Source organism: Lactuca virosa, chromosome 3, assembly GCF_052849685.1.
Source record: "Lactuca virosa cultivar CGN04683 chromosome 3, Lactuca_virosa_CGN04683_v6, whole genome shotgun sequence".
NCBI lineage: Eukaryota > Viridiplantae > Streptophyta > Magnoliopsida > Asterales > Asteraceae > Lactuca > Lactuca virosa.
The window spans coordinates 155,766,089-155,793,997 of record NC_136428.1 but is presented as its reverse complement, the minus strand read 5'-3'; the positions used below and the strand labels follow the sequence as shown (position 1 = coordinate 155,793,997).

The 27,909-nt window shown below is 38.0% G+C and overlaps 2 protein-coding genes across 2 annotated transcripts; both read right to left on the bottom strand.

Annotated features, from left to right (window-relative positions):
• Positions 1-16,536: 16,536 nt before the first annotated feature.
• LOC145164193 (uncharacterized) lies at positions 16,537-17,061 on the bottom strand. Its single transcript, XM_079082920.1, has one exon. It carries the CDS (start codon positions 17,059-17,061, stop codon positions 16,537-16,539), a length of 525 nt encoding a protein of 174 aa, XP_078939046.1.
• A 4,987-nt stretch (positions 17,062-22,048) lies between these two features.
• On the bottom strand, positions 22,049-23,710 carry LOC145162694 (mitotic spindle checkpoint protein MAD2-like). The gene is made up of 7 exons (XM_079081762.1): positions 23,300-23,710; positions 23,175-23,190; positions 22,945-23,075; positions 22,724-22,844; positions 22,548-22,642; positions 22,355-22,467; positions 22,049-22,264 (listed from the first exon to the last, which is right to left on the bottom strand). Exons 1-7 carry the CDS (start codon positions 23,370-23,372, stop codon positions 22,157-22,159), a joined length of 657 nt encoding a protein of 218 aa, XP_078937888.1. The 5' UTR covers positions 23,373-23,710; the 3' UTR covers positions 22,049-22,156.
• Between the last annotated feature and the right edge of the window lie 4,199 nt (positions 23,711-27,909).

Sequence of the window (27,909 nt, the reverse complement as noted above, 5' to 3'; positions counted from 1 at the left end):
GAAGAGCATAATCGAGATTAAACATGTCATTGAAGAGTTCAATGAATCTCAAATGATCTAGGAATTTCACTCAAAACCTAATTCGTTAAAATTTCGTTTTTCAATGGTGGAATTGGTAAATTGTCATTTACATACCTTTAAATAATTTTGCAATTAGATTACGACATCCCTTTTCTATGTTGTGAATTATTTAGTTGGATCCTAGCCTTGATATTTCATTTTGGGTGTTATATTGAGGATTATTCTTATCTAACCAAAAACTATCTTTCTTTTATAGATGTGTACTCCAAATGATGCTTTCCGTTCCTCCAATAACAACTTCTCATTGTTGAACATCTGCTAGAGGGTAACTTTTAATGGCACCAATTATAACGATTGGATGTGCAACATTAAAATGGCTCTCCATTTCGAGGACAAGGAGTATGTGCTCGGCAAAGAACTTCTCGAGATTGATGAAACCGAAGCTACTGATGAAGAACTAGATTAGTATAGGAAACACTGTAATGATGCAACAAAATTTTCTTGCATCATGGTGGCGACTATGACTTCTTTTTTGGATACGGTGTCTAAGTCCATAATTATAATTGGTATGTACTTGACCCGAATACAGCATGGTCCATTTGGGTTGCATTTCACCGGAACAATTTGTAAGGATGGACTTTTGAGAAAAGGTTATTTATGATTTATTAATATGTTATGAGTTCTAATATATTAATGTGAAATCATATTATTTAATTAGTATTGATCAATAATTAATTTGGAATTAATTTTGTGCTCAAAAGAGACTAATTAAATATAAGGGGTTGATTTGGTAAATCAATGATTCTTAAAGTGTGGGCCTATGATTAGTTAGGTTGGGCTAAACCAAGATGGTAGTCCATGGATAGTCCATGGAGGTTTAACCCATGGATCCTAAATAATATGAAAGGTCATGGGCATTAGGGTTTGCATGGATGTAACCCTAATCATGACACACTATATAAGAAGCCCTTTAGCTCATGAAACCGGCCACTAGTGATCTTTGGAAGAGCATAGCCGAAAATTTGAGTGCAAGTAATATTCTCTCAAGTCCTCCATTGTTGGTGGTGATTTGTGGTTCCATTTGAGGCATTCACATTATTGGTGATTGGCTCTTAAAGCTCTAAGTTAACAATCTACAAAAGGTATGTTATCTAACTAGTTTTTGTTAGACAAATACCCATGTTTTGTATGCTAGTTTAAGATGAATGCTTTGGAAAATATTGCATGTATAATTAGAGAAAACTTAGATCCAAAGCATATAGGGTTGCATGTGCACCATAAGGTTGTTATAGTGCACAAAACCCATCAGTGGTATCAGAGCCAGGTTAGTTTTCTATTATATTGTTGCAAAAGTATAATTTTTCAAAGATGGAAAACTGCACTATCAGGTTCAACTCGACGAGTCCAAGCTTGAACTCGACGAGTTATAAAATATTGTGTTGGTTCCTAGCCTTAATATTTCATTTTGGGAGTTACATTAAATATTATTATCTAATATAAACTTTGTCTTTCTTTTTCAGATGTGTTCCAACACTGCTTCTGGCTCAAACCCTACTGGCTCCTTCTCTCTCATTAGCCTTTGTGGGAGAGTCATCTTTGATGGCACTAACTTCAATGACTGGATTAGGAACATCAGGATGGTCACTCGCTATGAGGACAATGAATATGTCCTAGACAAGGAGCTTAAGGAAATCGATGAGTCGTCTACTACTCCGTAGGAGACTGCTGAGTTTATGACCCATGAGAAGGATGCTACTAACGTTTCTTTTAACATGTTGGCCACTATGTCAGCAGAACTCCAAAAGTCCTATGAGGACTTCTACCATTTTGAGATGCACCAGGACCTGATGGAAATATACCATCAGAGTGCTCGTCAAGAGAGGTATGAAATAATAGCCTCCATGATAACAACTAAAATGAAGGATGGAGAGTCCATCACGGCCCATTTGCAGAAAATGCAAAGGTTTGTGGACCGTTTGCTAAAGTTGAATGTCAAATTTGATGAAGAGTTGGCTATAGATATCATTCTACACTCTTTACCTCCATGTTATGATCAGTTCCGCATGACCTATCATATGAACAAGGAGGAGGTCACTCTTAGCAAACTTCAAGGACTTTTGAGGACTGCTGAAGGTTGTCTCAAAGGTAAATCAGTTGTTACTACTCCTACTGCTGCCCCTGTTTTGGCAATTGGGCATGGTAAGGGGAAGAAGAGGAAGACCCCTACCAAGGGTCACAAGGGAAAGTCTCTTGATGGATCCTATTCAAGTGGAACCAAAGGTGGTTCTGCCACTCCCTCGACTAACCCAAAGGAACCAGAGTGCATATATTGCCATGAAAAGGGGCACTAGAAGCGAAGCTGCCCCAAGTACTTGCAGGATGTTAAGGATGGGAAGGTTAAACCCACCCATGCGGGTATTTATGTTATTCTATTTAAAAAGTCATCACATTCTAACTCTTGGGTCCTTGATACAGGTTTAACATCCGGATTTCCAGGTATTCTATGATTTTCATTTATTTTGAGTTTGAGAGAATGACTCGACGAGTCGACGCCTAGACTCGTCGAGTAGGATCGCGATTTGCTGACTGGATTAATGAATGGACTCGACTAGTCGGCAGGGTGACTCGACAAGTCCATGCTGGCGGCAGAAACCCTAAATCTTTGGGCTTGTGCCCTATTTAAGGGTCCTTATAGCCCTCATTTGCGGCTACCAGTCCAGAGAGAGAAACCCTAGAGAGCTTGGGCGAGTTGTGTGTGAGAGCAAGCCATTTTAATCCTTTTTGGTGTTGCTTTGCAAAGAAGAAGGTGTTTCCAGCTAGAGGAGGTCAAGAGGATTGCTAATCCGTGGTTTTCAAGCTTGGATCTGCAGTATTGAGGTAGCAAATCGAACTCTCCTTCTGTTGTGGTTAAGATCTATGAATCTAGGGTTTTGTATACCCTTTTTATGGCTTGAATTGATGAGTTTATGGTCACTTTATGTGTTAGACTTCAGATGTGGATCCATAGAGGTCCAGAGAGCATTATCCATCTTGCTTTATGAAGTGTTATGGAAGGAATGAACATAGGTTGCCAATTTTGAGGCTATTTCTTCAAAAGGAACCATATATGTGTTGCATGAGTGTAAAGGTTTCACCTTTACGTCATTAGTGGGTATGGAAAGGTCAGATCTATAGGTTAGAGAAGCGGATCTGACCTCATAAGGTCATTTAAGTGTTGACATGGACGCAACTCGCCGAGTTCATATGTGGACTCGACGAGTCGAGTCGGGGTTGCCCCGCGATTCGTGACAAGAGTAACCCGTCGAGTGAAGGGATGACTCGACGTGCCAAGTGAGGCTAGAAGGATTCAGAGGACCTGCATGGACTCGCCGAGTCGCCCATGTGCACTCGACGAGTCAGGTCAAAGTTTGACCGTTGATTTCAGTTGACTTTAGGGTTTTGGTCAAACTGATTCGGGAATGTTCAGGGAGGGGTAGAATGGCCTTCTACCCAATCTGTAGTGATGAGTCTATGAGAGGGTATTGATCAGGAATGTTATTCGGATGATAGGAGGAGGCTAGGTCGGGACGTCAAGCGCGAGCGTTTATCCGACTTCGTACGAGGTGAGTCTTCTCACTATACTGTACCTAGGATGGTACCTATGTGTGACCGGAAGGTCTTATATGCTATGAGATGTATGTGTTGTATGTTGTTATATGATATGTATGTGTTATGTATGTTATGAATGATAAGGACCGGAAGGTCATTATGATGTGGACCGGAAGGTCAGGATGATATGGACCGGAAGGTAATTACGGGTGGGACCGGAAGGTCTACCAGGGTTGTGGGACGGAAGTCCTCTGAGACACAGCGACCGGAAGGTCTTATAGCCTTGAGTGGCGTATGTTCGTATGTGGTATTTTGGGGAAATCACTAAGCATTTATGCTTACAGTTGTCGTGTTATGTGTTTCAGGTACTAGCGAGGATCACGGGAAGGCGTCGGCATGATCCGTACACACTCATGGAGTTTATGTCTTGAGATTCTGGGATATGTTTTGTTATGATAACATTGGATACATTATGTTTTGATATTATCTTATGAATAAAAGTATGTTTTAAAAATGAAAAATTGTTTTGGAAATTTACGTTGTTACAGTGGATTTCACATTTGTTCTGATTTGCAGGGCCTGAAAGGAAGTAAGGATGTGGAGCACGGGAAGATAAACTTGATCATGGGGAATAGGAAAATTTCACCCGTCACCAAGATTGGAGTTTACTCTTTATTTCTTAGTAGTGGGTTAGAAATAGATTTGAAAAATCTTTGCTGCTCGTCTGTAATGGCGAGGAATATTATTTCCTTTCATGGTTTTTACAAACAAGGTTTTAGTTTTTCATTTGATAATGAAATTGGTGCTATTAATGCTTTTTATAATGGTGTATTTTATTTTAAAGCATTACTTTTTAATGGTGTATATGAAACTGTGATGGTTGTAGACACCTTAGGAAATAATGTGTTGCACATTGATTCTTCTAATAGTTTGGATAAGGCATCCTTATGGCATTGTCGTCTTTGTCAACAAGAAGCGCATAGACCAACTCCGAAAGGCTGGAGTTTTGGAGTCATTCGACTCAAAGTCGGATGAAACTTGCAAATCTTGTTTACTTGGAAAGATGACTAAGTCACCCTTCACTGGTACTTGTGAAAGGGGTAAGGGTTTGTTGGATCTAATACACACAAATGTGTGTGGACCCTTCAGAACCGCCACAAGGGATGCTAACCACTTCTATGTTGTAACATCCCAAAATTCAAGGCCAAAAATTTCATTTTTAAATAAGTTATTACATAAACCATCAGTATAAAACATTCATAATAATATCTCGTGTTAAGCCAAAGTGTCAGTAATCAAAGCATATTATCATAAAACCATATCAGAGTGTGATCCCAAAGATCTCATGTGCGGAAAACATAGTGTGATGCGCTGCGATCGAACCGACTCCTTTCCTTGAAAACAAAGTACCTGAAACCAAAACTGAAAACCGTAAGCACGAAGCTTAGTGAGTTCCCCAAATACCACATACCATACAAACCAACTGATCCATACATGCCATACATAGCCAAGCGCCATACATAACCAACATATCCATAATCAAGTAAGGTGATATGTGCCAAACATAGTCTTGCTAAGGTGCTATGTGCCAAACATAGTCTTGCGGTTATGCTACGGGCCGCACGTGGTCTTTCTGGTCAAGCCTGGGGCCACTCCCTGGGTCTTACAGACAAGTGCCAAGGGCCACCCCCTGATCTTTCATGCAAGTATCACAAAGACAACTATACAGACTACTCTACTAGGCCACTCCGCATATAGTGTGCCAGGAGCCACCCCCTGGTCTTTCATACACAATAGCATACAGTGCGCCAGGAGCCACCTCCTGGTCTTTCATACATATTGCCTAGGGCTAACCCTCGGGTCTTCCTATCATACATAATAACATACTGTGTGCCAGGAGCCACCTCCTAGTCTTTCATGCATAATGCCTAGGGCTAACCCTCGGGTCTTCCTACCATACATAATAACATACTGTGTGCCAGGAGCCTCCTCCTGGTCTTTCATGCATAATGCCTAGGGCTAACCCTCGGGTCTTCCTACCATACATAAACTAAATGGGTCGGCATTGTGGCCGTAGACCCATACAAACAGTGAGGAGACTCACCTCGCACTGCTGAACTTTGTTGATAACCCTCTGGCTGCTGTCCGACCACTTTCTGAATCGCTGCTCTACTAGCTCCCCGAGCTACTAATATCAATAAAACACTTAGCTCCAAACTGAACTCTAGAAGTCAAACTAAGTCAACTATGGTTAAAGTCAAAGTCCTGGTCAAAGTCAACCTTCCAGTTGACTCGACTCGCCGAGTCAACCCGAAGACTCGCCGAGTACTTAAACTCAGAAGCTCTCAAAATACGACCCAACTCGCCGAGTCACCCCAGGACTCGTCGAGTTCAACGATCTCTGAGTCCCATCCTGTCCAACTCACTGAGTCACCACTCAACTCACTGATCTGCGTCTTAACCAGAAGAGGTTGGGGGTTCTGCGACCTGACTCGTCGAGTCCAAGAACAGACTCGCCGAGTCCTAGGCAATCTTCAACAGACTCGCCGCGTTGTTCTTCCAACTCGCCGAGTCCATGCACATATTCATACAACTCGTCGAGTACACCCATGTGACTCGCCGAGTCTCTCCAGTTCTCAATCCATACATTGGCTTTTCGAGCCATGCAGGGGCTCCAATCCATAGATCCACTCTTCTACAGTCTATCCCCCACATAAAGTTGCAAACTTTTACGTGAAACCAAGGAGCTAAAGGCTCAAAACACTCAAGGGCTAGGGTTTAAGACAAAGAGGCTTCACCAACAACTTATTGACATGAACTTTATGACCTTCTGGACCATCACAAGTCTAGATCTGAGGTAGCAACCTGAGATCTAGGCCTCTAACTCGACATAGATCTCAATCATGCCTAAAATGCCCCAAATCTCAAACATAAGATAGATCTATTTGCAATAAAGCCAAAGCAACAGCTTATTACCTCCAATATATGCTCCAACTGAAGTAGATCCCGGATCTACACCACTCCTTTGCAGCAAGCCTCTAGATCTTCAAGCCCCTTTCCACCAAAATCACTTATCTAGGCTCTAAATTGCTTCCAAGGGCTCTCACTCACGATTTAGGGTTTCTGGATCTCAAAAGGGGAGTAAAGAGGCTGGGGAAGGGATGTAATGTTCTTTAAATAGGGCACAACCGCCGGGATTAGGGTTTTTCTCGCCCAGACCAGACTCGCCGAGTCCACTAGCCGACTCGCCGAGTCGGTCACTTACTCTATGCCTCGGATCCCGCTCCGACTCGTCGAGTTCCTCCCTGGACTCGACGAGTTGACTCTTGACTTAGAGCCTTTCCTTTCTTTTCTTGGTCTTTCTGATTCTGGTTGTTACAACACTCCCCCACTTAAACTAGACTTCGTCCTCGAAGTCTTCCACAGCCAACTACCTTACCATCTGGTCGCCACTTACCACAAGGTACACACTCCGCCCATCCGATCCAAACCTTGAAGATGTCATCTTCAGAATAACCCGTTACTTACTACCTTCGAGTACAACACTTTTATCCAACCGGTAAACATACCGATACTCCTGATACACTTACCCTTGATTCGCAAGGGGTTTACCCTTTACCTACTCTGTCACTGGCCTTTCTAAGGCACTTTTCACAAGCAACAACCTTCCCAATTTCCTTCGAGGACCGATCCTCTGCTGAAACCGCAATCCCGGCCACTCCCAGTGCCGACCATCATACCAATACTCACGGAATAACCCCCATACAATGCTCCAATACTGAAAGCTCCACCCAATCGTTAGAATTCAGACAATCCTTCGGGTAGCAGATCCCTCTCTGCTACGTTTAAGGCTCAGACGAGAACGGCGTCACTTAGCCAAATCCTTTACTCTGAGATCATTCGATCCTGCGATGAGCAGCTTAGCATCATCCAATCAGCTCATGGCTTTTCACACCGAATCCCTTACCATCATTCCTGCCTGTAGTCCTGTTGACTCCCATCCGCCTACCGGATGAACCGAGACCGCCCTGGTCCCAACTGATCTACCATTACCCGGAATACCGGTTTCCCCCATGCCACCTCGGAGATACGGGCCCCTGCCCATATTCAGCGAACTGAGCTACTAATGAATGCCACGGCTTACCCGCAGTCTTACGCCACTCTTGGTCCCCAATGGCCTACCGCCTTCCGGACCCAATCATAATGTGGCCCACTCACATCCGGGCGGCTGCCCCGTCCTGAACTTAACTATCTAAAAAACCCTGCCACTGAATCACACACCTGATACATTCGCACTAGCGAATAGGGACCGACGAATGCTACGGGCCACCCCGTAGTCTTACTATACTCGCTCTGTCAACTAGTGAATGCTACGGCCACCCACATAGTCTTACAACACTTATGCGCTGCCAGCCAACTAAAGCTACAGGCCACCCCGCAGTCTTGCTAAACCAGTGCTTCGGGCCACACCGCAGCCTAACTATACTCACATACGATTGCTACCGGCCACACCGCAGTCTTACTAAACTAATGCTACGAGCCACACCGCAGACTTACTAAACTAATTCTACGGGCCACATCGCAGTCTAACTATCCTCACATACGATTGCTACGGGCCACACCGCAGTCTTACTATACTCACATACGATTGCTACGGGCCACACCGCAGTCTTACTAAACTAATGCTACGGGCCAAACCGCAGTCTAACTATCCTCACATACGATTGCTACGGGCCACACCGCAGTCTTACTAAACTAATGCTACGGGCCACACCGCTGTCTAACTATCCTCACATACGATTGCTACGGGCTACACCGCAGTCGCACCACTCTTCGACGCTATCTGCTAACCATTGCTACAGACCGCCCCGCAGTCTTACCACACTCTTCTTACTATCTGACCACTGGTGAATGCTACGGCCATCCGGTAGTCTGACAACACCCTTCCACACCGACTGGCTGCTAGTGGATGCTACGACTAACCCATAGTCGAGCATACAAGCACAATCTAGTACCCCCAAGTGGTACTCATGTCCCAACTGGAACTCCCAACCGATTCCTCTGCAATCTGCTACCAGACATCTCGAGAATGAGGTCTCACAATTGGCAAGTTTTCCAAACTTCCAATTCGCACTGTCCTCAATTCATACAGCCACCTGGGCCGTCTTCCTTCCTGACAGGAGAGCGAAACTTATCCTAGTTTCAAAACCGCTTCTGCTCCCATAACATGATTGTTTCTCCCCCACTTAGCTTCAGCTAAGTCTTTCCTGCCTGCGAAACCTGAGGATTTCCATTCCTTCCTCCCTTGCACAAAAGGCATGATAACTACCATCGCCTTGATGCCGCTAGCGATCCATCACTAGTCCACTCCAAATACCGTACGATTACCGGATACTAGATGAACACCTCCTGCATCCCCGATACTGATAATCCCCTGACCTCCAACTAATGCCTTTAAGGTCCGAAAGACTAATGCTCAGAGCAACCCCATCAGTGATAGACCACTTCCCTTGATGCTTCCAAAAGCCATCCCAAGTACCAAGACTAGAGCCACCAAACCCTAATGATGGTGGAGGGCTACTCCATGGACTCTGTCCACCAACCTCCACGCAACCCTCCTGAACCGCTTTGGTCATAATCGAGATAATACTGGACACTTCGATCCCGAAGTGAGGGATGACCCTACACTAGCTACTAATAGTTCCCGGTATGCAATTGGCATATGACAATTCTGAAAGTACAATCCGAATACAAGCAGAGAGACAACTCATACATACGATCACCTGAGTCCGGGGTAAGAACAACCCTAATACACATAGGTACGAAAATAGCCATAGATACGTACCTGCAACATTCCCTGCTGTAATCCAGATCTCCCTCATCTGTCACTGCAAGGCCCTACCCTCTCCCCCATCCGTAAACCTCGAAGTTGTCGGGGCAGACGCACTCCCTGCTCCTCCCCTCACCGTCGGGCAGTCGGCCTTCTTGTGTCCCACCTGATTGCAGTGAAAACATAATGGGCTTGACCCCTATGGGCAGTCCCTGCTGACATGACCATCACTGCCACACTTGTAGCAGCCTGAACCCCTGGAATGACAAACTCCCTCGTGTGGTTTCCCGCACGTGTTGCACTGACTTCGGACCTGCCGACTTACTAATCGCTGATCTGAAGTCTTGGGTCTCTTCCCGGGACCCTCCAAAGTATACGTCTGATCTGACCTCCTCTTCGCAATGTGCTCCAAATCAATCTCCCTTTCCCGCGCCCTGGCAATCATAGAGTCCAGGGTCGGGCATGCCGAGAAGCTAACATGCTCCCGAATATCAGCTCTCAACATGTCATGATAGCGGGTCCTCGGCATCTCCTCATCCCCTGCATACTGAGGAACCAATAAGGCCCTCTCCCGGAACTTGGCAGTAATCTCCGCCACCGACTCCGTCGTCTGTCTCATGTCTAGGAACTCCCTGGCCAGCTGCTGAAGCTCCACAGCCGGCGCAAACTCCGCCCTAAACCTGGTCACGAAGTCGGACCAGGTCATAGCCTCAATGGCTGAGGCTCCCAAGGAATCACCAACTAACTCCCACCAGTCTCTAGCTCTGCCCCTCAAGCACCCTGCAGCAAATCGAACCTTCGACCCCTCAGGACAGAAGTTCATCAACTGTGCAGACTCAATGTCTGCAATCCATCTTCTGGCAACAATGGGGTCCTTCACCCCGTGGAAGTCTGGCGCACCACTCCCTCTGAAGTCTTTGAAGGACAGTGTGCGCATACTCGCCTGTCCAGACGCCAAATCACTCCTGAAACCTCGGAGGTGATCCTCCATCAGCTCAATGATCCCTTCCTTGATCGACCCGAAAATGACCGGGGTCGCCTCAAGGATGCCTCTCGTAATCTCAGACGTGATGAACTCGTGTAATCCATCATCAACTTGCTCGGATCCCGCGCCCGAGCCCGATCCTGATCCAGATCCTGAGCCTCCTGCTCCATGTCGCGTTGTCACCATACTGGAGATAAACACATAAATGTCTGGATCAAAACATACCCCGAGAGGTCTCACACATTATCCAAGATTCCTGGTTCCATCTCGGCCCTCCTTGACTCGAGTACGGATCCTCTGCTTCCAGTAGTACGGGCCCATACTACCTTCCACATCTATCCGCACTTTCCTCAAGGGTTGCTTCAACTTCACCAAGTCCCTTTCACTACTACTGATCTCTGCTACTCTCATCCTAAGCTTGCCCTAGATAAATCTCTGGCTCTACCTAAACCAGTCCTCAGCTGCTGAAGGCCTCCTTATAATGCCAATTAGTTATCACCTGAATACCATCACATGTGACGAGGCTCAGATAATCCTTCGAGTAAAAGACTCGTCCCTACAACGGTTAGACTCAAACGAGAGTTGCACAACAGGGCCAAATCCAGCACTCTGAGATTATTCAATCCTGATCACATGTGACGTGACGTATTCACCTAATGGCTAACTCCCATCACTCAGAGTCCCACAAAGCACAAAGCAAGCAGCATTCAGACAAAGGGAACGATCTCAAGCAATCCTATCCTCATAATAGGAAACTGCACCAGCATACAATGCTAAGCTCATACTATCAGGTATAACCTAAACAGGCTATCCTACTGCTGTCTACTCAATACTAGCATGCAATTCTCATAAGCTGAAGCACATAAAGCAGGCACATAAGGCATCATTCCTAGATCCTTAGTCCTATTCTAGCATGTTGTTCTACTGAAACTGGTAACCATAATATAAACTTGTATGGGTATCTTGGGGTAAACTTACTTGAGCTCGGCCGGTCACTCACATCACACACTTCGTTCTTTCTCAAAACTCCTTTACTCATATTTTAGAAAACCATTTTCTTGTAAAAAGCTTTTAATCCCTCGATTTGAGTCCAGACACCCCCGAGGGTGTGTCCGGATCCCTCAAACCAGGGCTCTGATACCAACTTGTAACATCCCAAAATTCAAGGCCAAAAATTTCATTTTTAAATAACTTATTACATAAACCATCAGTATAAAACATGCATAATAATATCTCGTGTTAAGCCAAAGTGTCAGTAATCAAAGCATATTATCATAAAACCATATCAGAGTGTGATCCCAAAGATCTCATGTGCGGAAAACATAGTGTGATGCGCTGCGATCGAACCAGCTCCTTTCCTTGAAAACAAAGTACCTGAAACCAAAAATGAAAACCGTAAGCACGAAGCTTAGTGAGTTCCCCAGATACCACATACCATACAAACCAACTGATCCATACATGCCATACATAGCCAAGAGCCATACATAACCAACATATCCATAATCAAGTAAGGTGCTATGTGCCAAACATAGTCTTGCTAAGGTGCTATGTGCCAAACATAGTCTTGCGGTTATGCCACGGGCCGCACGTGGTCTTTCTGGTCAAGCCTGGGGCCACTCCCTGGGTCTTACAGACAAGTGCCAAGGGCCACCCCCTGGTCTTTCATGCAAGTATCACAAAGACAACTATACAGACTACTCTACTAGGCCACTCCACATATAGTGTGCCAGGAGCCACCCCTTGGTCTTTCATACACAATAGCATACAGTGCGCCAGGAGCCACCTCCTGGTCTTTCATACATATTGCCTAGGGCTAACCCCCGGGTCTTCCTATCATACATAATAACATACTGTGTGCCAGGAGCCACCTCCTGGTCTTTTATGCATAATGCCTAGGGCTAACCCCCGGGTCTTCCTACCATACATAATAACATACTGTGTGCCAGGAGCCTCCTCCTGGTCTTTCATGCATAATGCCTAGGGCTAACCCCCGGGTCTTCCTACCATACATAAACTAAATGGGTCGGCATTGTGGCCGTAGACCTATACAAACAGTGAGGAGACTCACCTCGCACTGCTGAACTTTGCTGATAACCCTCTGGCTGCTGTCCGACCACTTTTTGAATCGCTGCTCCACTAGCTCCCCGAGCTACTAATATCAATAAAACACTTAGCTCCAAACTGAACTCTAGAAGTCAAACTAAGTCAACTATGGTTAAAGTCAAAGTCCTGGTCAAAGTCAACCTTCCAGTTGACTCGACTCGCCAAGTCAACCCGAAGACTCGCCGAGTCCTTAAACTCAGAAGCTCTCAAAATACGACCCAACTCGCCGAGTCACCCCAGGACTCGTCGAGTTCAACGATCGCTGAGTCCCATCCTGTCCAACTCACTGAGTCACCACTCAACTCACTAATCTGCGTCTTAACCAGAAGAGGTTGGGGGTTCTGCGACCTGACTCGTCGAGTCCAAGAACAGACTCGCCGAGTCCTAGGCAATCTTCAACAGACTCGCCGAGTTGTTCTTCCAACTCGCCGAGTCCATGCACATATTCATACAACTCGTCGAGTACACCCATGTGACTCGTCGAGTCTCTCCAGTTCTCAATCCATACAGTGGCTTTTCGAGCCATGCAGGGGCTCCAATCCATAGATCCACTCTTCTACAGTCTATCCCCCACATAAAGTTGCAAACTTTACGTGAAACCAAGGAGCTAAAGGCCCAAAACACTCAAGGGCTAGGGTTTAAGACAAAGGGGCTTCACCAACAACTTATTGACATGAACTTTATGACCTTCTGGACCATCACAAGTCTAGATCTGAGGTAGCAACCTTAGATATGGGCCTCTAACTCGACATAGATCTCAATCATGCCCAAAATGCCCCAAATCTCAAACATAAGATAGATCTATTTGCAATAAAGCCAAAGCAACAGCTTATTACCTCCAATATATGCTCCAACTGAAGTAGATCCCGGATCTACACCACTCCTTTGCAGCAAGCCTCTTGATCTTCAAGCCCCTTTCCACCAAAATCACTTATCTAAGCTCTAAATTGCTTCCAATGGCTCTCACTCACGATTTAGGGTTTCTTGATCTCAAAAGGGGAGTAAAGAGGTTGGGGAAGGGATGTAATGTACTTTAAATAGGGCACAACCCCCGGGATTAGGGTTTTTCTCGCCCAGACCAGACTCGCCGAGTCCACTAGCCGACTCGCCGAGTCGGTCACTTACTCTATGCCCCGGATCCCGCTCCGACTCGTCGAGTTTCTCCCTAGACTCGATGAGTTGACTCTTGACTTAGAGCCTTTCCTTTCTTTTCTTGGTCTTTCTGATTCTGGTTGTTACATATGTAACTTTTACTGATGATTAAAGTAGATATGGTTATGTCTACTTAATCAAGCATAAGTCAGAAAACTTTCGAAAGTTCAAAGAATTTAAACAAGAAGTGGAGAATCACCTGGGCAGGAAGATAAAGATGCTCTGATCCGATCGGGGTGGTGAGTATCTTAGTATCGAGTTTCTTGACTATCTTAAGGAATGTGGAATTGTTTTATAATTGAAACCTCCTAGGGCACCACAAATTAATGGTGTGGCTGAGAGGCGCAATCGGACCTTGTTGGACATGTTTCGTTCCATGATGAGTCGAGCTTTGTTACCTATCTCATTCTGGGGATATGCCTTAGAGACTGTCGCCCATATCCTTAATCTAGTCCCAACTAAAAAAAGGTTGCCAAAACACCTCACGAGATGTAGACAGGGAAATCTCCATTGTTATCACACATAAAGGTTTGGGGTTGCGAGCCTTTTGTGAGGCGCGAGACTCACTACAAGCTCGAACCTCAAAGTGAGCGATATATTTTCATCGGCTACCCACAGAAGTCCTTTGGATATCTCTTCTACAGACCGAGTGACAATGTTGTCTTCTTTGCAAGGAGAGGAGTCTTTAGTGAAAGAAGAATATAAATACGAAAAATACTGAATTTCATAGTATATCTTTCCGCTTATACTAAGTTTTAGTCCCTCGAGTTAGATACAACATAAAAATGACCCAAAATTTGTTATTCTCACCAAAAATAGCAATGTACTTATTGTAGTATCTAAGTATATTTTAGGCAGCTTACAACATGTTTACCGTTATTATATGAATGATATTAACTATAACTAGGTAGGTTTGTCATTATAAAATGTTATAATGGCAACAAATTAAAGTATGATGCTATAATAGGCAATAAATATATTTTTTTTTATAAATTTACATAACCAACAATCAAAAAACTTTTATAGAATTATAACCATGTTATACATATATTTACAAAATATAATTGTATTATATTATTTGAATATCATCTTGGCAAGTTTATTATAGCCACCCATGATCATGTTCTTGGCTATCAAATTCAAAACAACTTTATATGAAAGATATAGCTATAATTTTATAGAATTTTCAAAGTACAATGCTATAATGGGAACTAATGAAAGTAGGATACTATAAAAAAAGTAAAATCGATCTATAGTTTTTATATCGGTCAACCAAGCCACTAAGCCACCGGACAGATATAACACTAGTTGTTTATATGGAGAGGTTTGAGCCGGGGTCTATTTTCAAAAAATGTTAGATATTTTATTAATGTAAGCTTAAGGTAGTGACTCGCCATGTTCTTACCACCATTTCTTACCTATGCGCTTAACTCTCTCTCTCTCTCTCTCTCTCTCTCTATATATATATATATATATATATATATATATATATATATATATATATATATATATATATATATATATATATAACAATATGATATTTTTTTATCAACAATCAAAGAATAATATAATTAAACAAAAAAGAAAAAAATATTAATCGGATGGAGATATGAAATAAGATGAAAAATCTAATTTTTTAAAAAGAAGAGGTTAGAGAAGAATAGTCACATGCATATACTTATTTAAAGAGGCTGGTTGGATATCCAGCCTGGTTTCCAAAACATTGACAAATATAGATGCCAAATTAACACAAAGCAATGTAACTCAAAAAGTGGTTTATTTATTATTATTTTTTTCTAAATTTATTTCGGGCAAAATTGCTTATTGACAATACTAAACAATATTTTAGCCATGCGAAACAACATCCCTCCATTTTTACTGCTAAAACCAAACCAACCATATTGTGTTCAAACTTTCTAAAAAGCAATGTATTACTGAAACAAATTCTTCATTTTCAGAGTGTTATCTTTCAATGTTTCAGCCATAAGAAAGTCAAAAATACAAGTTTATATATTCATAGTTTGTTCCTCCAAATGCATTCACATTAACTGTAATAAGAAAAAACAGCAAAAATAAGATCCCACCTTTTACTAGTCATCCAATTTTGATTTCTTCTTAGGAACCATAGTGTCAACCTCATGCATCTGGTCATCCGATTTTCGCTTCTTGAAAGAAACCGAAGAGGCAGCCTTAAGTATCTGCACCAATAATAACCACAATCTCTTAAACACCACCAACCTCGATAAATTAATATTGATATGAAGATGAAATGAGAAAAACAATAATACCTTAGTACTGAAAGCACGAAATCTCTCCATATAAGACCTTTCGTGTTCACTGTCTTTCCATTTGAATGCTATTGTACCATCTTTATCAATATGTGCCACCACATTAAAGATGCCTGCAATTTCAACATAATAACACTCTAAGCATGTTTTTTCTTTAGCCTTCTTGAAACATAAACAAATTTAGTATTATTGGTAACATTGAAATGACTGAAAAAAAAACAATGAAACACCTGAATATCTATAATCGTTGAAGGATCCCTTTGTAAACATAACTTTTTGTTTTATTAGTTGGACGGCCTTTCTCGTCATATATGATTATTTTCAATCCTTTTTCATTTGTGACACGAGAAACAAAAAACATATAACTGACAATGAGTGAAGACGGGCCTACGCAAGTATAATCCAACATTTGATAATTATTGTCATTGACTTTTGTTAATGGCCATAACAAAATAAACAACTATGGGGAATTTCCTCTGCTAAAAATGGAATGAGATTCTTTTATTAGACGGAGTTAACTTCATTCAATGTATATAAGTAGTCTCGTTAAAGAATATAGCATATATGATTCAGGCTTCAATGACGTGTCTTCCAATCCTAACAATATGTAACCTAGTACCATTGCATAGTCCTTTGGTTTGTTCGATATTACGAAGTAACATGACTGGAACACCTATTTTTAGTGTAAGTTTATGGTTGGAAATTCTAGACACCTTAAAACCATTCAACACAACTGAAGAGTAGATTGATTCCTCAAAAAAATCTGGTAACTCTATCTCACATAAAGAGTTTGAACTCATATATGTTTTCACTTCATCTTTCATCAATCCTAAAATGTAGTCATTGGTAGCATTGAATTCTTCATTTGTAGGTACCAAAATAGCTTTATCTTGAAAATATGATGGATCATCAAGATGGTTTTCAAATGATGGATAAATGGTGGATACAATTGAATGAATATGGTCACCTGTAGAGTGAACAACAACGTCTTTTGGAAATTGAACTTCAACTTCACCATCATCATGGCCACCAGTATTACATTCACTAATTTTAAGAATCCACTCATCAAAATGCTTTTGTCTGATCCAAATCATTAGTTAGACAACCAAACGAAAGCCTCATGTTTACGGTTAAACGTAAAATGTTACATTCACGCCATAAATCAATAGGGGAAGCTAAACAATTTAGGATATACCTAAATAATCAAATGCATATCATAAATCGATGTGATTTGTTCTTCTCAATCATGAAATCAATGTGGATAGTTCGCGGACCATGTGCTGAGTAACACCTAAGTGAAGCATTTTAACACATTTAGAGCAACATAAATCCATTAACTTGCATGGGATAGTTGGGTAGGGCCAATCAACTATTACAGGAAGACCTTATTATTGTAACTTAAGAACATTACGTTCTGAATATGCAACATTGTTTTGTATATTGATTACATTCTTTCTGGTAAAAACATCCTTCAATGTTTCCTGGTAATGATCATTAGAAAGTACAAAACATGTCAAATAACATTTTAGCTTCATTACATCTCGAAGTTATTTCATATGCTATTTTGAGAGCATCTAAATGGTGTGTAAGCTACCAAAATGAATAAAGATTTTGAATAAATTGGGTTAGTCAAAACTGGGTTTTTCTTTTTCTTGTTCGGGTTGTCATATCAGGATTTTATCCTTTTCCAAAAATATTTCTCCACATATGTTCATCAAGGTAGGCATTCAAGGAATCTACCTGCAGTTAAAGAATTCCAAAAAAAGTTATTTTTTAAAAGTACGATGCTATTAATGATTTTTTTTTGCAAAGTTCAACGCTATTAATGAAATTTGCTTCCAGGACACTGTCCTACAAATGAGATTCAATGTTGGAAAACATGAAACGTTCCAATATCATCTAAAAATATTCCAAAATAATATTTTTTTAAAGTACAATGCTGTTAATGAACTTTTTTTTTTGCAAATTTCAATACTAAAAACAAATTTTCCCTAGAAAATTGTCATATTAATGACCTACTAATTAACATTTAAATTTATATATTATATAAATGGTTCACTTGTGAACAAAAATACATAAATGGTCCATATTTGAAATGTTTTTTTTACATAGATGGTCTATATGCGAAAGAAAATGAAAATGTACTTTCCATAAACAAAATGTTTTCAAAAAAATCCTATTAATGAGCTCTAATGTACATAAAAATAAAACTTTTCTAGATTAGTCAAAAAGAATACGAAAAAGTACTTTTTTGAAACTACGATGCTATTAATGAACTTTTTTTTTGCAAAGTTTAATGCTATTAATGAATATTTTTTTTTCCAGAAGACAATCCTTTAAATGATCTTCAATATACAAAAAATGTAACTTTCCATATCAACTAAAAATAATCCAAAAAAAAGTCATTTTCTTACGAGTACGATGCTATATATGAATTTTTTTTTCAAAGTTCAATACTAAAACCAATTTTTTCCAGAAAAAGTCCTATTATACGGTTAAAAGAGCATATTGTAAAATACTTATCGATCTATATGAGCAAGAATTAAACATTTCCGTCAATACCCAAAAAAACATATAAATCATGCCTCATTCTGTAATTAATTCAAACGCCCTACATTGTGGAATCCTCTCAGTGGCACCATTCTAGAACTCAAACCACATTGGATAATCAATAGGAAGAGAAGCTGCAATAAAAAATAATAATTGTCACCATCTTATACAAATATTATAGATTATTGGGGTGTTAGATAGTGTAATAACTTGCCAACAAAAAAAATACCAGCACCTTGTAGACATCACATGTAGAACATTTAATAAATATACAAAAAAACATTATAAAAAATAAACTATGCTTATGATATCTCTTCTAGGGTATATATGATTATTGAAATTAATGCCAACAAAAATCTTCAATATTTAAGTGGCTCTAAATACAACTACCCTCCAGTTTTAGGGCCCTTGACTTCACCCCACTCCCAAGCAGAAACGGTCCCTCAAATACTTTAAAAAAACCTGAAATATTAAAATATACACATAAAAAGATGAAAAAGGGTAAAATGAACTTTCAAATATAACAACAACATTTTATAGACAATACTACAAACAAGCTAGAAACATGCAAATAGAGACGAAAGAACATCATAATTAGATTAACATCATACACTCATTTTGTCTTATCTTTCTTCTTCCCTTATAGGAGTTTATAAAAACAATTTCTATTGTATGATGGATTTCTGAATTACTTTTTTGAGATATGTGAGCTTGCAAAGAATGGAACAACAAAGAAATGGAATGGATAGGTAATCGTAAAAGCAAGATAATAGAATAAGTAGTTCCATTCTAGGAAACATGTTTGTGAGGCATGGAATGGAACAATGAAAATTTCATACGATTTTTATGTTATAGATTGCAATTTAAATTATAAAGATAATCCTTCACATATCTTTGTTTAGTTATTATTATGTAATTAAAAATGATTTATATTGCAACTTATATATAAATATCTTCTCTTATTGCTGAGAAAACCTTGATACTCACAATGTTACCAACCCTATTTTCAAGAGTCTAGGGTGTACCCATTTATCTTTGAGAAAGTAAACTCAATAAGAAGATTCAAACTAGTTGAACGAAAGAATAAGGTTGTGCAAGGTTCTTACTATGCTTCTCGGCATGCCCAGACAACACAAGTTAACCAAAAAAAAAACCTGCTAATTAACCAAAATTAATCAATCCCAAACATTTTCCAATAAGATTTATCGATGTAATCTGTTTACATGGTATACTAAAACTTTGTCTTTTATTTGTTATTGAGTCTAAAAGATGTTTTTTTTATAATATTAAAAAAGGATAAGTGAATAACTTATTTCTGAGAGCCCAATTTGTATTTTTAAAGATGTTTTTTACAATAAATCAAAACACATATCACTACTGGGTTTTGCTGAGTTGTAGAATATGTGGATCACTCAATGGTATAAGGGTTTAAATTCCATCTCCAAATCCTGGAAGGGATCGAATGGGTAAAGCATTATAGATATTGACTCGAGTATATCTTCCATTCACGACCTGGTAAGCCACAAAAAAATCATTGACTAAATGAATATACAAAAATGTAAAAATAAAAAAGAAAATCGACATATACAAATTCACTACCTAGTGGACATATCTTCCAAATCGAAACAATGGATGAGAGGTAGCGGTGCTACTATGTCCATCATTTTGCTCTCCGGATATCTATAACTTAAAAAATCAAAATCAAGAATACAAATCATCAGAACAAAAATCGAAGCAAATTCAGAAAATATAACCATTATGGATTTAAACTTAAATCGAAAGGTTTTATAAATTGGAACTTCATAGTTGAAACAAAATAAAAGAAACATAATCTAAAACGTACCCAAAATCGATCTAAACTACAACCAAATTAAATTAGGATCCAAAGAAATTTATCTCTATATCATTCCTCTTTAGTTCATGATGATCGAACACAAGACTAGTCTACATGGATCGAAGCCCACATATATTATATTTTTTCTTCCCCATTTTCATCCCCTCTGCAAAACTTAGGTTAGATAAATTATGTAAAGAAAAAAGGGAGAGAGGGTAGGGATACTGGTAATGAGGGATGGGGCGTGGCATTTTTTCATTTTATTTTTGGTGAGATTTAATTTTCATTAATAGAATTTCAAAATTAATTCATTTTATTTTTGGTGAGATTTAATTGTTATTAATAGAATACCTAATTTAATTAATTTTATTTTTGGTGAGATTTAATTGTCATCAATAGACTTCCTGATTTAAAACGTAATATATGTTTTATAAAATTTGTGAACAAAAATAAAAGGGTTGACAAAGATGATGTCAACAAATAATCCAATGGTGGAAAATATAGGATTGAAATGCATTCAATGACCCTGATTTCTTCAATTTAGAATTAAATGTTCTCTTCAAATAATATTTAGAGATGATATTAACTATAACTGGGTAGGTTTGTCATTATAAAATGTTATAATGGCAACACATTAAATTATGATGCTATAATAGGCAATAAATATATTTGTTTATAAATTTACATAACCAACAATCAAAAAACTTTTATAGAATTATAACCATGATATACATATATTTAGAAAATATAATTGCATTATATTATTTGAATATCATCTTGACAAGTTTATTATAGCCACCCATGATCATGTTCTTGGCTATCAAATTCAAAACAACTTTATATGAAAAATATAGCTATAGTTTTATAGAATTTTCAAAGTACAATGCTATAATGGGAACTAATGAAAGTATGATACTATAAAAGAAAGTAAAATCGATCTATAGTTTTTATATCGGTCAACCAAGCCACCGGACGGATATAACACTACTTGTTTATATGGAGAGATGGAGTTGGGTCTATTTGGAAAAAATGTTAGATATTTTATTGATGTAAGCTTAAGGTAGTGACTCGCCATGTTCTTACCACCATTTCTTACCCATGCGCTTAACTCTCTCTCTCTCTCTCTCTATATATATATATATATATATATATATATATATATATATATATATATATATATATATATATATATATATATATATATATATATATATATAACAATATGATATTTTTTTTATCAACAATCAAACAACAATATAAGTAAACACAAAAGAAAAAAAATATTAATCGGATGGAGATATGAAATAAGGATGAAAAATCTAATTTGTTTAAAAAGAAGGGGTTAGAGAAGAATAGTCACATGCATATACTTATTTAAAGAGGCTGGTTGGATATCCAGCCGGGTTTCCAAAACATTGACAAATATAGATGCCAAATTAACATAATTTTTTTATCCAATTTAAGGGTGGCTTATGTAACTCAAAAAGTGGTTTATTTATTATTATTTTTTCTAAATTTATTTTGGGCAAAATTGCTTATTGACAATACCAAATAATATTTTAGCCATGCCAAACAACATCCCTCCATTTTTACTGCTAAAACCACACCAAACCATATTGTGTTCAAACTTTCTAAAAAGCAATGTATTACTGAAGCAAATTATTCTTTTTTAGAGTGTTATCTTTCAATGTTTCAGCCATAAGAAAGTCAAAAATACAAGTTTATATATTCATAGTTTGTTCCTCCAAATGCATTCACATTAACTGTAATAAGAAAAAACAGCAAAAATAAGATCCCACCTTTTACTAGTCATCCAATTTTGATTTCTTCTTAGGAACCATAGTGTCAACCTCATGCATCTGGTCATCCGATTTTCGCTTCTTGAAAGAAACCGAAGAGGCAGCCTTAAGTATCTGCACCAATAATAACCACAATCTCTTAAACACCACCAGCCTCCATAAATTAATATTGATATGAAGATGAAATGAGAAAAACAATAATACCTTAGTACTGAAAGCACGAAATCTCTCCATATAAGACCTTTCGTGTTCACTGTCTTTCCATTTGAATGCTATTGTACCATCCTTATCAATATGTGCCACCACATTAAAGATGCCTGCAATTTCAACATAATAACACTCTAAGCATGTTTTTTCTTTAGCCTTCTTGAAACAGAAGGGCTATATATGTACTTACATGGTTCATTAAGGAGAGGAAAGACTCTGTAGGTGGCTGAAATACGTCTCAGAACATCTCTAATCTCATTCATGATTTCTTTATCACTCTTCTCCCTTAAACATATGAAGATCATAAACCATTAAAATGACATGAAAACAATGCATTAGTGGACTCATGTTTCAGGAATATCTTACCCTTTTTCAGCAGCTTCACCATCAGTCTTTATAATAAAGTTCCAACTCTGAAGTACTTCATTGGTGGCCTTAGTCATAATCAGAAGTTCAATCTCATGCAACCTCCCAGCTTCCAGCCATTCTTTATAAACCTCATTTTAAATGCAAATCACATAAGCAAAATACAATGCGAAGTGTATTAAGATTGGGGAAAAGTGTTACTAACAATACTGAAAGTTTACCGGAAATCTGCTTATCAAGCCTTGATAAGTATGACTTAACACTCATTTTCTTACAAAGCAACAATCGAAGTTCATGTTTCCTCACTCTTTCAAAAGTTTCTTCAGGATAAACACCGTTAAGGTGCAGAATACTACACATTACACCATCAAAATTAGTATTTTTTTCTAATTGAACACACAGAAATGAGAAAACTACATCCATAGAAGGAGAAATCGCTAGCAATTATTACCTGTTTGCTGCATAACCTGAAAAGAAGGTGTATAATTATAGATTTATGGGTGTATAAATACAGATTTTTTAGCATCAAGAAATTAGTGGTTTAAGGAGACGTCAACAAGAAACAAGAGTTTTTACCGAAATATTCGCACACAATGGCTGAGGATCCACCGAGAGTGATTATGTTTTTGCTTGCAGTTTGTGAACCCATTGTTGAAAAGATTTCTGAAGTTTCTGTGGGGAATTTTATCAAACAGGTTGAGTGCGCGGGATCAAGCTAAAGTTAAATGGTGAACAATGTTAGAAATTTGGTTTGGAGCTCAGGTTTCTACATAATCCTAGAGTACGCTGCTAATGGAAGCTTAGCTGACGTAGTTTAGATTGCGTACGTTACAAATAATGTTTAATTACAGGCAGACACAATGATTGGACAATTCCTGCATGAACAAAATTATACGATACACCTAATGACTTGACAGAGGAGCTCCAATTTATTTCATATTCTACAATTCCATTAAACATAATTACTGAAATCGATACATGCATAACAAACAGCTAAACCTAAAATCTAAACCATTGTTAATACACGAAAACTATGAATAGAATTTCAATCACCTTTCTAAATAAGAAGCATATACGAAAACTTCGATGAATCCAGATCTGAGATGAGCTAAATGGGTGTTTCGGGTTACTACTTTTAGCTTCTAACTTTTCTAAAAAGTCAAAAAAAAAATAAACAAAAGATGTTTGGGTAATAGAAAAGTCCTTTTGAAAATGACTTTTGCATAGAGGAAAATAACGGCTTTCAAAAAGTCACAAAAACCTGACTTTTTGTGACTTTTTGTGAGTTACGTGTAAAATTTAACACAAAAGTCATTTTGCTAATCCAAACACTTTTTAAAGAGCTCCTTTCACAAAAAGTTCTTTTATTAAGTACCTTGAAGGAAGAAAGAAAGAAGAGGGTTGGGAGAAGGAGCAACGACAGTCGCTTTTTTGCTACCGATTTTTTTTTTGTAAAGTCTTTAAAATCCAAGAATAAAAACTTAAAAAGGACAAATGAATTTTGTTTTGTATTAAAACTTCAATTTTTGAATTTGTTTGCATTTAGTCGATTTTTTTTATATTTTTTCGGGGGATATCTTTTTTTGTATATTATTTATCAATGAACATAATTTTTGTAATAAAAAAAGTAATAGTATGACAGATTATTACATGTCATAAGTATAAATTTTGCGCACAAAAAATAAGCTCGCTAGAAAATTATATACACAAAAAAGAAAAAGACTAAATCTCAACATAAAAACAATTTTATCACTCCATAATTCATTATCTCTTTTTAATATTTCATTTTAATTATTTGGATGATCATTGCAAGATTAATGATAATATAAAAATTAGATTTGAAAAAACAAATAGTTATAAAAAAAGTGAATATTTTACAAGCTAGTGGATTTTCGTAAATAAAATTCAAAGAAAAGATTAAGAAGAGATAGAGAATTATTAGCCACTAAGATTTCACTTTTCATATTTAGTCACTTTTCTTTTTCTTTTTATGTATATATTTTATCACTAAACTTGTTTTTAGTCTTAAATAAATACCCTTATGACCTACAATAACCGGTTGTAGTGATATTTTTCAAACATAAAAAATAAGTGCACTAGTAAATTGTGTATAAAAAAAATGACTAAATGTAAATAAAATTTAAACGTCATTAACCTCTGTAACACTTCATAGTAGTTTTAAATATAGAAAATAAGTAGAATCATAATGCCTGTAATAAAGGAGAGCTTGAGGGGTATTTTGGTCATTCTCTTAGTTATGCCGATGTACTTGAGAGTACTAATAGGACGTCTTAATGTTGGGAGTGAATATCTTTGAACATAATTAGTTGAGTGAGAAATTAGTTTATCTAACACAACATAGTTATTTGAGACTTTACGGTCTTGTTTCTTGCTGCTAGCCAGGTTTTATAGTCGGAATCCAACCATGACGCACACTCACCAGACATATGAGATAGAGCAACGCCCAAAGAACCGATTCTAAAACCTGACGTAGCAACACTCATCAAAGTTCTAAGAGATTTGATGGGACATGAAGGAGTAGGGACTACGTTAAACAACATACTTGTGGGCACAAAATCAATAAGAAATGTACTTATCATGAATCATAGGAATACTTAGCTCATAGATAAAACCACGGACTTGTAGGTAAGAAATGTACATATCACTTCTTCTTTTGCTTCCCAAGATACAAGTCTTACATTTCGTTCTCAATTCAATTCTTTTTGCCAAGCATCAAACTTTTTTGCTATGGGTTTGAACTCCTTTCCTTTTAACTTTAACATGTTAAATTGCTTGACTTACAAAGCTGCTTGGTTGTTAAGTTCTAATAGCTCTTCATCGTCATTTATGTCTTTACCATCATATCGAGAACCATCTCTACTTTTGGGCTCATCTAACACAACTTAGTTTATTCATATGAGAGTTGAGGATCGATTACTTGGAGAGATTGTCAAATCAATCATGTTTCGATTCTTCTCATTTAAAAGACTAAGAAACACTCCAGGTTTTATAGTGTTCCTTACCCACATCAACATCTCTCTTTTTTATGAAGATATCCCTGTCTCCGCATGGTTGGATCCATCTCGCTAGGTGGAGTCGACTCTCTTTACACTAGCAATCTAACTTGATCGTTAGATCTTACTCCCAGGGTATAGTCCTTGGGGCAAGTTTATCTTGGATTAGGTGTCTAAGCCCATAACTATAATTGGTATATACTTGAATTGATAGTAGCACAGTCCTTTTGGGTTGCCCTTTAAAACTAGCAACTTGACAGAATGACTTTTGGAGAGAGAGTTTGATTTATTATTTGATTAATAAATTAAAATAAATAATTTGTTAATATATTATGAGAATAATATAGTAATTAAAAATAGTAATATTTAATTAATATTTAATCAAAAATTAATTAGAATTAATTTTAGGATTAAAAGAATTAATTAAAAGTATAGGGTCTAAAGTGTAATTGTTCAATAGTTGAACAAGAGGTTCCAGAACCTTCCTAGGGAAGGGTTGGACGGTTTTCATATGGATAATTTAGGGTTTATAGATTATCCTATGTAGATAAATAAGGAGCTGGATAATTATCAATTTGAAATATTATTATTATATTCAGATTAGGGTTATCTAGACCATCCTTGTTAGACTATAAATAGACCCTTACCCCTTAGGATTTTCGACCACTAAAAACCCTAGAGTGATAGCCGAAATTCTTAGCTCTCCTTCTCCTATCTCCTCTCTCATCCTCTTGCTAGTGTTGGGTGTGAACCACTAGAGGCACGACATTTGTGGTGCTTACTCTCTAAGCATTAACAACACAAGTGTTTTATGTTCAAAAATAGAATAGGTTTCCCAGGGTTTTCCATTTGATGTTCAAACTTTGTATGTTCAATTAGAAAAAAAAACATAGATCAAGAATTAGGGTTGCATACATACATAGGTTTTTGTTTGTTATGCTCAAAATCCATTAGTGATATCAGAGCCTTCGTTTGTTTTGTATTGAATGGATTACAATTGTTGAATTTAAATTAAATGTTTTAATTTTTGAAATTTAGTAACTAAACCTAGTATTTTGAAATGTTTAAAATACACCTTATAATATATGTAAAATTAAATATTGCTATATGTATAAGACTAAGTCAGTCAAACCGCTAGTAGACCTCATTCACGAAGCCGGTCTATAAAGGGGTATAAGGAAACTGCCTATAAAATGGTAGTTGAATGGGTGTTCGTTCTCACCAACCGCTTCATTGATTGGTGGAGGGTCGTTAGCTGAACGGGTTTGATAGGACAAAAAAATTCTCATTAATAAGTAGAATGAATTATAAAGTAACTAAATTCCTTTTATAAAAAAATTCTCAATCTTAGTTGCTTTAGGAAAAATGTGAATTTGTATGCTAACCCATGGAATTGCACATTGCACTTTATAAGTCGTTAGTGGAGCGTGTGTGGTTAACCGTCACACTAATAGGGACTAATAAAGAGTGGCAATGAGTGTCTCGTAAATTATCATTGATTAATGGAGCGTATGTGGTTAACCGGCACATTAAATTGAGATGATAAATGACATCGAGAGTACCAAGCTAATTTGCATGGTTATTGACATCTTGTTTGTGATTCTCGGTAACCCAGTTTCAAATAGAAGAGCATAATCGAGATTAAAGATGTCATTGAAGAGTTCAATGAATCTCAAATGATCTAGGAATTTCACTTAAAACCTAATTCGTTAAAATTTCGTTTTTCAATGGTGGAATTGGTAAATTGTCATTTACATACCTTTAAATAATTTGCAATTAGATTACGACATCCATTTTCTATGTTGTGAATTATTTAGTTGGATCCTAGCCTTGATATTTCATTTTGGGTGTTATATTGAGGATTATTCTTATCTAACCAAAAACTATCTTTCTTTTATAGATGTCTACTCCAAATGATGCTTTTGGTTCCTCCAACAACAACTTCTCATTGTTGAACATCTGCTCGAGGGTAACTTTTGATGGCACCAATTATAACGATTGGATGAGCAACATTAAAATGGCTCTCCATTTCGAGGACAAGGAGTATGTGCTCGACAAAGAACTTCTCGAGATTGATGAAACCAAAGCTACTGATGAAGAACTAGATGAGTATAGGAAACACTGTAATGATGCAACAAAAGGTTCTTGCATCATGGTGGCGACTATGATTCT

Excerpts from the sequence above, each read along its gene's own strand:
- LOC145162694 (XM_079081762.1), bottom strand. The coding sequence starts at position 23,372 with ATGGGTTCACAAACTGCAAGCAAAAACATAATCACTCTCGGTGGATCC. Across the intron at positions 22,845-22,944 it reads GCTTGATAAGCAGATTTCCG|AATGGCTGGAAGCTGGGAGG; the intron begins GTAAACTTTCAG and ends AGGTTTATAAAG. Across the intron at positions 22,643-22,723 it reads GGTGAAGCTGCTGAAAAAGG|GGAGAAGAGTGATAAAGAAA; the intron begins GTAAGATATTCC and ends CATATGTTTAAG.
- LOC145164193 (XM_079082920.1), bottom strand. The coding sequence starts at position 17,061 with ATGATTTGGATCAGACAAAAGCATTTTGATGAGTGGATTCTTAAAATT.